The sequence below is a fragment of the Argentina silus genome (assembly GCF_951799395.1).
Source record: "Argentina silus genome assembly, chromosome: 4".
Lineage (NCBI taxonomy): Eukaryota > Metazoa > Chordata > Actinopteri > Argentiniformes > Argentinidae > Argentina > Argentina silus.
In genome coordinates this window covers 12,680,134-12,691,712 of record NC_139658.1, presented here as the reverse complement: position 1 = coordinate 12,691,712, position 11,579 = coordinate 12,680,134, and the positions used below count along the sequence as shown (strand labels likewise).

General features: G+C 46.1%; 1 protein-coding gene across 1 annotated transcript in view; it reads left to right on the top strand.

Annotated features, from left to right (window-relative positions):
• Positions 1–1,329: 1,329 nt before the first annotated feature.
• Positions 1,330–11,579, top strand: part of plxnb1b (plexin b1b) — a gene marked incomplete at its 5' end in the record, with an annotated part of 31,108 nt that continues 20,858 nt past the window's right edge. The window contains 6 exons of the mRNA XM_083668234.1: positions 1,330–2,490; positions 4,453–4,635; positions 8,993–9,121; positions 9,483–9,583; positions 10,445–10,577; positions 11,402–11,558. Coding sequence (XP_083524360.1) covers positions 1,330–2,490; positions 4,453–4,635; positions 8,993–9,121; positions 9,483–9,583; positions 10,445–10,577; positions 11,402–11,558 — 1,864 coding nt within the window. The remainder of the gene's footprint in view (positions 2,491–4,452; positions 4,636–8,992; positions 9,122–9,482; positions 9,584–10,444; positions 10,578–11,401; positions 11,559–11,579) is intronic.

Genomic DNA, 11,579 nt, shown 5'->3' with positions numbered 1-11,579 from the left:
AGATCCTACTTCCGTGCCAATGACAAGAGGAGGGGGAGAGAGAGAGAGGAGGGGGGCATAATGAGTGGGGTGGCAGAGGGAGAGAAGAGGTAGGGTAGAAGTGAAAAGGAGAGGCAAACGGAGAGGTAGAGGCTCCAAGAAAACAAGGAACTTTCTTACCTTTTTGTCCCTCCCTTTGTCACTTTTTCACTCAAACTTCCTTTATCTGTAAATGCAGGGAATGACTCTGGCAAACGTGTCCAGTAGTGTTACTCTGCAAAGTAAAGTGTTTTTGCCTTGTAGCCTAGCAATAGGGAGGGATTGGAGCAGTGTGTGTGTGGTAATGAAAGCGCTCTGTGAGTGACACTACTTGACCTGGCTTTTGCTAAGGGCTTCCCAGTGCAGAGAAACGGATGTTGTTGGCCAAAAGCAGGTCTGACAGGAATTTCAATGGGAATGAGCTTCACGTTGATTCAAATGGACTATAGTGACAAACACATTCTTGTGGCGGGTCTGTATGTATTGATAGATGATACTGACGAAGCTTAGTTTGTTCTACATACTGTTGTGTGTGGGAAATGATTTATTTATTAAGAAACCTGCCAACAATTTTTGAAATCCTAACACACTTGTAAGTGGTTTGCTGCAGAGGTATTCAGTTTGTTTTCTTCTCTCTTTGTCTTGCAGATTGTATCCAGAGGGATGTGTTTTTAACCAAGCTGCTAGGTGGTCAAGAGGTGACATGCCTCTGTAAGACATCACTGGAAACAAATGGTGAGAAAAATATATTTGGCTCAAATGCAGTACACAGTTGATCAGCTCATACATTTTCTAAACATCTGAACACCGTTTTGATACAGCCATAGATGCTATTCACCACAGTGCAAAGTTTTCTTACAATCTGCTTACAATCTTTCTTACAAGGGTTTCTCCAGAATTCCATATTGGACACAAAGGCCTCAGAATGAATGTCTGGTGTGACTAACAACAAACCAAACGTTTCCATTTGGACCGAAAGAGGCCAAATCTGTTTAGGGGTGACTCAGCAACAGTTAGGCAAGAGAGGCCATTGCTATGCAATCAAATTTCAATCAAATGTATTTGTATAGCACTTTTTACATGGACAAATGTCACAAAGTGCTTCACAACAAAACAATACTGAACAATAAATACAATGCAAACAATATGATCTAGCACCCCCATAGACCCCCAAAAGTAGCCTAAGCCAAGGAAGAAACAGACTCCGGGGGGGGGGGACCCATCCTCCTCAATGCATCTCGAAACACTTTTGAGAATGGTGTGTTGAATCTTTCTCCTCTTTTCTCATGTGTCTATCTCAGATTGGTTGCCATGCCTCCGGGGATGGTGCATCGTCTTTCAGTCTGGCCAGTCCAGGCACTGCTGCCACTGCTACTGCTGCTAGCCCTCGGCTGGCCCCCCTCCTCCAGCCCCAACAGCCTCGCCCTGGCCTCTGACCCCTCCTCCCCCTACCCCACCTTCACCCGCAACGGCACCCTCTTTGAGCACCTGGCCCTTCACCCCGACCCCGTCGTAGGGCGCGTCTACGTCGGGGCTCGAGACCACCTCTTCCAGCTGGACCGTCACCTGTCAGCAGAACTTCAGGATGACACGGGCCCAGTAACGGACAGCCGTGAGTGCCTGCCCCCCGTCACAGAGGGCAACTGCCCCCAGGCCCGGCGTACGAGTAACCACAACAAGCTCCTCTTGGTGGATCCTTACTCTATGGAACTCATCACGTGTGGAAGTGTCAACCAGGGGATCTGCCAAAAACGTAGTCTAGATTCTGTGAATATGGTGCTTTTCTCTGCCGAGAGACCAGTGGATACTCAGTATGTGGCGGCTAACCATCCCAATGTGAGCACCGTGGGACTTGTTGTCCGTTCACGCCCTGACCGCCAGCCGGTGCTGTTCGTTGGACGGGGCTACACCAGCAGTCACCCGCCCATCTCCACGCGGAACCTCGCCCAAGAGCCCATCTTCTCCTACGAGGAAACGGCCAAGCTAGCCGTGGCGGGCCGCCTCTCGGAGTACGACCACCATTTCGTGGCTTCCTTCGCCCACCGTCAACACGTCTATTTCCTCTTCTACCGCCGGGACATCAAGTCACAGTCGCGCGAATACCGTACCTACGTGTCGCGTGTGTGTTTGGATGACCAGGCCTACTACTCCTACGTAGAGGTGCCTCTGGCCTGTCGCTCAGCAGCGGGGAAGAGCTACAACCTGCTCCAGGCTGTCCGGTTGGGGCTGGGAGGACAGGAAGGGGTGGGTGGTGGTTCGGCAGTCCTTCTTGGGGTCTTCTCCACCCGTATGGCCTCCTCCACGCGCCCCAGCGAGGACTCGGCCCTCTGCATGTTCAACCTGGAGGATCTGGACCAGAGGATCAACTCCACCCGAGACCTGTGCTACACCCAGTTCGGCAAGGCTGAGGGAGGGACTGAGGCAGCCTACATCGAGTACGAGGTCAAGTCCAACTGCGCCAACCTGCCCTCGGTGAGTGGAATAGATGGGTTTTATGTCTTTAGGTGCACAACATATTTGGGGGCATCTCAAAAGTTAAATGGTTTCCTTCTTTCTGATCTCACAGAACAGGTGTGAGCAATGTTGAAGATAGAGAGTAAGCCAGCTTAGACTATTGAGATGGAAATCCTTGTTATTTTGTGTCTGACAAGTGTTGATGATAGAGCGTCTCTTGTAGGAACTGTATGAATATAGTCCATGTCTGCCAGTGCGTGTGCCACTGTAGCAGATGCTTTCCAGGGTCACACAGTTCCCATAAAGTGACCTCCATATCAGAGAATAAATGAAATGTAATTAGATTTTTTAGTACAGACAAATGTAATCCTCTTTTTGAGGGATTGAATTTGATTATTTTTCATAATACCACTTTAGCTTCCGTAATCCATATAGTTTGTGTGTGTCTCTGTGTCTGTCTGTGTTTGTGTGTGTGTGTCTACTGTAGGTACTGTAGATGCATGTATGTGTATGCGTTTGTATCTGTGAGTAGTGTTCACATTTCATTTTTTGTGGCTATGTGTGTATGGACAGATACAACTTTTTGGTGGGTGGTGCACTGACCCACAGTGTATTTAATGATACATCCTACGGAACAAGCGTTGACCTCTGAACTCCAGACCGCTCTTTAACTGAGACAGGGTCCGGGGGGTATTTAATAGAATTGTTGGGGGATCGATCCACGGAATTAGCCTTACTTAGTGGGAGGGCTAAGTTTAACAAGAACTGACAAGGACAGATAAAGTCACCACGGAGACGATCGCAGCAATACACCGACTGGGAAGGGGGGGAAGGGGGGGGGGGCAGGAGGGATAGAGGGGAGAGGCAGAGCTAAAGAGAGTAGTTAGAGAAATAGTAGTTAGAGAAAGGGTCGAAGGGGTGCGAGAGAGAATAGGGATGGAGAGATATAGAGAGAAGGAGGGATAGAAATGGGAGAGATTAAACAAGTGATAGAGAGATGGTTTGCAGATGGAAAGGGCTAAGGGTGAGAGAGTAAGAAGGGGAAGATGGACAGAGATGGAATGAGGAAGAAGAATTCTAAATTCTTAGAATTAAGAATGATTAATCTTGCAATGCACACAAGGTGGTCCTCATCTTATTGAGTCATAGCCCATCTGTCTCATGCTTAGATAGAAGGGTTTATCAGTTGGGGGGGGGGGGGGGGGGCGCGAGAGAATCTGATGAGTGGAATTCAAACAAGGACAGAGTCTCTCTGTTTCAAATGAGAACTGGCCAAGAACGCTGTCCATTCATAACAACACACCAACACCACATGAAAACCACCCAAACAAATCACTGTCAACAGTCATAGAGCTGATGTTTATTGCCTGTACTTCCTATTGTTATTACTCATAATGATGTAGTAACGACTTGCTTTTGAGTGTTTCCATGAAAGAAATCCTGTGGAACAAAAAACAACAGCCCAGTTGCCAAAGTAGAGAAGTTTCATTGCCAAAATGCAAAAACAAATTCTCCATAAGCTTTAAACCACTCAGAACCGAGGTTGCCAGATTCCTGCAATAGTTTCTCCCTCACCTCCAACCCCTTCCACAATAAATCTTCACTGTGATTTTGTAGAATACAACGAGAGAGCCACTATAGCTGCTATCACATGTGTTATAACTCTAACAATCAATGAGACTGATTTGTCTGCAGGCCAGATGTTTTTATACAAATAAGCATAGTTTACATTCCACCTGCCATTCAATGTTAGCAGCTGCACGTCTCTGTATCCACTCTCGGTTAGAGAATTATTTTCAGGAATCTGTCTATTTCAGAAATAGTGTGACTCTTCAGCTTTGTTGTATCGATAAACTTACATTTTCTACCTTGATACAAGTGTACACTTGACACCAACGTATAAGTAAAAGTGTACCCTTTCTTACGTCATCGTAATTAGAATATAGTAATTAACATACGTCTTCCTTCCTTGACCTATAGAATACTCTGGATGCTTATCCCTGCGGCTCTGACCACACCCCCAGTCCAATGGCCAGTCGGATACCGGTGGAGGCCGAGCCCATATTGGACAGTCCTTCCGCCCGTCTCACCGCCGTTGCCGTCAGTGTGAGGGCGGGACATACCATCGCTTTCCTGGGGGATTCCAAGGGAAACCTTCACAAGGTAGAGACCAACTCAGAACCAGACATTTTATGACACATTTTCTCAAGGTTGTTTTTGCCATTTCTAGGTCTTTTTTTTTTTGTAGATCAGAAATAGCTTTGTGTTGTAATACTGCAGGCTAAACTTGAGTCTCCAGAAATAATAGCAAGAGCAGGTCTGGGACAGGTGACTAATGCATCAATCTCAAGTGGCTCTGGGAGCGTTTGCTTTTCTCTAGCTGGCCAGAAACACTCACACTGTCAGTACTGTTATCATTATACACAACTAGAGCTTACAGCGTGAACTCTTCTCTCTTTCCCTTCTTTTCTTTGGCTGTTCTTTCCTACGCTTGTTTCTCACCAGACTTGGTTTGTTTTTGTCCTTTTTTTTTTTATAAGATGTTGTAGTCCTCCATTGTTAACTTACGACCGGGCTGTTAAGGCCACCATAATGAAAGACAATGTTGAATCCAGCCAGGGCAGCGATGTAAGAGGGGTATTATGTGAACTGGCACCATTGTTAACCCTACACTCCATAGGGGTCATTCCTGCATCCGCCCTGTACTATCCACAGATACAGAGACGATAGCACAGACATCACCATTCAAACCCTGGGACAATTGTCCAGAACAATAATCTTTGCGTTGGTCGGGTTGCCATGTTGGACGGATCATGTGACGCTAGTGTGAGATGTAGGGGTGTGGTGCTCCAGATTTGTTGGTTAGATTTTTGAGGTGCCATCAACGGGTGAAGAGGTCACGGCAGGGTCAGGTGTAGCGGTGTCTTCTGGGGTTCACACAAGGGCCAGGGTACTCCACGGTCAGTCAGGAGAGACATGGAATGTTATGATGAAGAGACAGACAGAGGTGGTTTAAATGGTTGAAAAGGGGGATGGAACGGTAGAGAGAGATGGGGAAGGATAGAGAGGGGGAGAGCAAGGAATGAAGGGACAGCGAGAGAGATGAAAAGGGGGAATAGACAGGGAAAGATGAGGAGGGAACGAGGCAAGACGAGACAGGAGGTGGAGATTGAGAAGAAAGGGGAGATAACACACCTTTGGGTTAACGGGACATGACAGTGATACATATGTTCAGGGGCATGGGAAAGTACAAAAAACATGAATCTCAAATATGGTCATGAAACAGAATAGGGCCAAGTCAAAGGATCATTCAGGGTTTTGGGGGAAATCAATGGCAAATTCTCTCTGAGTTGTGAGCAGCGCTAATAGCTAGCACTAGCGTTAACAATTAGCGCTTTGTGTCGTTTTTCCTCAATGGCTGCACAGCACTTGTGGCTAGGACCTTGGTAGGGGCTGGGGGGAAAGCAAAATCAGCACAATGACACCCATTAACAGTATTTTTATACACTGACCACAGAGCAAAACCACGGACCATGTCTCATCATGTCTGGCTAATAGGGCTCTATGACTCGTTGTTGTAGTGAGTACAGTGCACAGTCATCGCTAACTGGCACAGATCGTGGCGTTCCAAACACAAGGCTCCATTCTCCATAGAGACTCATTAGTCACACTACTAGACTGTGTCAGTTTCACAATCCCCCCAGGCCTGAATAATGATGACTGTCACTCATTGTCACTGTCCCCATAACTGTAGCTCGCGGTTGCGTCCCAAATGACACCCTATTATTCCTAGTGCTAGTGCACTGCTAGAAGGATGAATAAAAATTTTTTAAAAAAAAGAGATACGTTTTTATACCTTTCTGAATAATAGTTGAGCACGGCAAGTTTGGGCTTTAATTTAAAAAGCTCTCATGTTTCAGCAACACATTCATACGGTACATCAACCTTTTCAAGGACATTTTCCTCTGAATATTGGGTTGTTTTCTGCGATGTATTTGTTTTCCATTGACATGAATGGCCTCGGAATCTACCACTGAAGCTGAAAGTTGCAAAAAGAAAACCTTTTGCATTATAAAGCCCGATGCCACATCATCTGACATCAGCAGATATCATATTAGGCTGACACTAGCTTGGCAAGGTCTAAGAGGTATTGTTGAACAACCACAATGTGTTCTTATGAGTGGTAAAACATGTGCGGAAGTTGTGTTATTGTTTACGTTGGCCAATTTAATTGCCAAGAGTAAGAGTACCTATCACATTTCATTAGATTACGTTCCGATAGAAAAAATCACCCAATCAGAAATGATATTTTCTGTGTGTTTTACAAAATGTTTTGATTGTAAGAACTCTAGGACTTATCCTTCAACTAAAAAATGATCGGCCTGCCAATTTCCACTCCACATGCTCCAACCGTTTCTCACTGAGAGAAAAAATAGTGTAGCATGATCTGTTAAATTTAGCCATTAGGAATAACAAGCGTGCTAAATCGAATTCTGTCGGTATTTGAGGCATTTGAGCCAGGGTGGCTGTAGGGAGACTTTCAGTGGTGCCCCTCCATCAGTCTTATGAGAGATGCACTGTTGCAGAGTTTGGATTCCAATCTAAATGTTTGTCTTGGGCTGAGGTCAGCTGGGTACATGGCAGAAAGGGGGTTTTTGTGTGGCGAAATATGCATTGGATGTTCGGCTTTCACCATTGCTATCTCTGTCTCTCTCTCCCTTCTCCCTTTAGCGTATGTGTGCTTGTTTGTCTCTTGTCTCTGCCTGTCTGTCCGTCCGTCCGTACGTCTGTCTGTATTTGTGTATGGATGTCTATGTTTTTTACCGTTTGCGTACGTGCATGTTTTGTTCTGTGTGTTTCTTCGAAATTGCAGAGAGATTTGCCTTGGCATTCGGTGAAAAGAAAGTCGGATCTGAAGTCTCCTTTGAAGAGGGGGAGTCTCATTTAAATGTTTGTTTCATGTCTTTTCCCCCCATCTGTTCCATCCAGTTGTCATGTTGGAGCGCTAATAGGCCGTTATTAAAGCCTGGACAGTCAATGCCTTTGATGAGTGTTGGATCAAAGAGCATGCACTGCACAGCTGACCCAAAAATCCCCCCGCCAATAGGATAGGATTATCTCATCATGGCAAATTCTTGGCCCACATCTCACACTCTCGCTCCCATCATCTGCCTGTACTCTGGCTGACATATTGTACAGTACAGACGCACACACACGCTTAGATAAGCACACACATGCACACACAAGCGCGCACACACACTATAACTCTCACTCTCTCTCTCCCTCTGTCTCTGTCTCTCTTTCTCTAACTCCCACACACACACACACACACACACACACACACACACAAACACACACGCAAACACACACACACACACACACACACACACACACACACACACCTGGCATGGAATAGATTTTCACATGAGAGGAAGGTTGCTGTCAGTGTTCTATCCATGTGAGCTGGGAGTGAATGTTGATGTTGCAAGCTCTCCTGTCAATAATATAAAAGCCTTATGTGGAGTCACTCGGTCAGGCTCTTTAAATGAACTCACATTACAGTGGTTTTACCGCCTTTTAAAGCCAGTAGAACAGCAGGGAAGGTGCATACCATTTATCTGATCATATTCTCTGATGTGAATTGTTTCCTATTATTATTTCCCCCAAAAAATATTACCCCCAATTTCCCCAACTGTTTTTTTCGTCCCATCTCAACAAAGTCGGTCATTTGGCAAAATGCTTGTTTGTTTGAGAAGCCTAGTACTGTCTTTGAGTTTTGGAAACACTTATGTTGAAAACTGTGTTGATATCTCATGATACAGACATCACTCAGATATTTCACCCAAATGTCATCATTTGTCCATAGTATGGGATAGATTGGATGGTCTAGTCTATGGTTGTAGTCTACACTAACACAACCTAACACAATGGGCATAACAACACCTCTTACACCAACGGCACAGTGTAATAATAATGACATTCCACTGAACCACTACTTCTTTTATTTTATTTTTATATATATATGTTTTTAGGGCATTTCTGCTTTATTGAGATTGACAGGAAGGATGGGTGAGAGAGGAGGGATGACATGCAAGATATGTCGAAGGTCGGAATCGAATCAGGAACCTTGCGATTACGTGGCATGCGCATTAGTGTGCTACGCCACCAAGCGCCCCCACTTTACTTTTTTACTCTACTATTTATACTGCAATTGTGTCATGTCTATTGTCTTGTGTCCCCAACAATCGTCACTGTCCAACCGTCTCACTTATCTTGTACTATGTCACTTATTGTCTTTTCCTACCTCATTGCACAACTGTGTATTTGTATTATTTGTATTTTGTATGCTGCATTGTCAAGGAACCGAGCCCAAGAATTTTACTCTCTGCACTCATGTATGAGACGTAACAAAGAAACTTCAGTGGCACCCACATTAGCATTGGCTACAGTAGCTTGCTAACCAACCCAAAGTCACCGTTGGTTCAACTAAAAAAAACGTCACCGTTGTTTTGTTTTGTAGGTATTCCTGGGCCCCGACGGTGAGGTGGAGGAGTACTCCATCGCGTCCATCCAGCCCAATATGGCCATCAGCTCTGACCTGGTCCTGGATCAGTCTGAGGAGCACCTCTTCATCATGACCTCCACTATGGTACGTAGCTGTACCCAGGCCAGGTCACACAGGCCCGCTGGTCAACACATGTCTCAAATCAAGCCCTTGGCCAGCAGACACTTATAAATTGCATGCAAGCTGAATGTTTATGCTGCTAATGTCATTGCTGTTGCAAGCATTGTGATATCCGAAGGTTCTTTAGCCACTGGCCAACTGGTAATTCTTACCACATTGTAAAACAATTCTGACAATTAAAGGCAATTTGGTTCTTTTTGACATTGGGCTGTATGCTGTATGTAATATGACCTCTCAGTTTAGTAACAACTCTCTTATAGCTGCACAGTATTTGGGACATTAAATCTGAACATGGCCTGTTGTTGTTGTTGTTTTGTTGTCACAGCTGCAGAAGAGGCCAGTGGCAGAATGCCATGACCACCTGGACTGCCAGTCCTGTTTGTCTGCCCACGACCCCTACTGTGGCTGGTGTGTGCTGGAGGGAAGGTGAGCTAACTGCCCCATGTATTTATGGAACCCATTATGCTACAGAGTAACATGTTTAGGTTTAGGATTTTAGCCTCTATGGTACTCTCTGGTTTGTGTTGTGAGTGTTAGCGTCTCTGGTACTCTATGGTTTGTGTTGTTGTGAGTGTTAGCATCTATGCTGTTGTAGTCAAGTGTTGCTATCTGTGGTACTGCTTGTGGTTTAGGTGCTTGATTGTTTGGAAAGTAGAGTAGCTCAGCACTTCAGCTCAAATGTGAGGACACAAACAACAACATAACAATTTAGAGTCACTCGCACAGCACTCCTGTAGACGGTTGCTGGCACAAATGCTTGTTTTGACCAGTGTTGTTGCCAAGTCATCTTAAAAGCTACAGTTCGAATCAGCTCCGGGGGATTGTAATGATGAAGAGCGTCCTTTTTATACCATCTGTTTCTTGCCTCCGTCTCAACCCCTAATCCCTCCCTCTACCTTCATCTCCTACACCTTGGCCACCTGTCCCTCCTCCCTCTCACCTGTGTTTTTCCTCTATTCCCCATTTTCCTTCTCTTTCATCCTCCACACTCTCTCTCTCTTTCCTCACTTCTTCTGTCTTCATTCTCCCGTACCTCTGCCTCTCTCCCCCCTTTTCAGTTCATTCCCCTATTCCCTCCACTTTCTCCTCTGCCCCCCCCCCCCCATCCCCTTTCTCTTTCTCTCCCTCCCTCCCTCCTTCACCCCTGGGTTAAAATAATTTCAAATACTTATCTGTGCTTGACTAATGTAAAACCCTGCCCATCTGGCGCTCCAGGCAGACATAAGCAAATGCTTCAAGTATTGTAAACCCAGTCCTGATACTAATGGTGTGTTGTGTCTTGTCTAGGTGTGGTCAGAAGTCTCAGTGCACTCGTGGGGCCCAGCCCGGACAGTGGCTATGGAGCTTTGACATGGAGCACCAGTGCCTCACCATCCAGTCCCTCAGCCCCTCCAACATCAGCCGCGAGGAGAAGAGAAGTGTACGTGTGTGTCTGTGTGTGTGTGTGTCTCTGTGTCTGTGTGTGTCTGTCTGCGCACGCATGCGTGTGATGCATTTGTATGGATATACGTACAGTATATCTCTCTTCCCACCCAGAGTGTGTGCGCCCTTATCTTCCTCTGTGCATACACGTTACCACCAGGATAGAAGAGATCTTTGCATACAGAGACTCCACTCCAGGCCTTTACATCACTTTCACATATCTCTTGTCATTCCTCCGAGCCAGAGCAGTCGCTTATCTGCTGATGTGGGAGTTTTAGCTTGGTGGAGTGGAAAGAGTCTTTGCTTGTTATTGTTACAGTGTCACAGCCTGGGAGTAGATCATTATCAGGCTCAGGACTGCCCTGTCTGAACCCAGTAGGAATACAAACAGTATAAATCATGTATTTAGTATCGGGCCCCTGGATAGGGCCCAGATCAGGAGATCGGGCCTATGGATAGGTTTCCAGATAATGGATGTGAGAGAGATGCTGTAGGAGGAGGAATGGTGGATGCTGGGAAGTCTCCTTGGATGTGTCCAAATAAACAGGCCAAGGAGACTGGCTCTTGCAGGACGGGACCTGGTTTGTGACACAGGGTGGAGCCAAGCCAAATCCGGATTCCTTTAGATCAGTCCAGCTTCATCCAGTTCAAACCAGTTCTATAGTATATCCAGATTCAGTTAGCTTTCCAGGTACCTCTCCCTTTCAGAAGGAGTTGAAATCCAGCTCTATCCAGCTCTGTTTCACTTGATCTAGTTTTAGCCAGCTTGTTCATGTTCTCTCTCTCTCTCTCTCTCTCTCTCTCTCTCTCTCGCTCTCTCAGATCTCTCTATTAGTCCCAGGCCTGCCTCTCCTAGAGGAGGGGGAGTCCTACTCCTGTTTCTTCCATGACAGTGAGGGCCCTGCCACCATCACCGACACGGGGGTCACCTGCCACTCCCCAGACACCCACAGGGTGCCAACAGTACCACATGGACAAGGTGAGTGCCAAGCAACAAGTA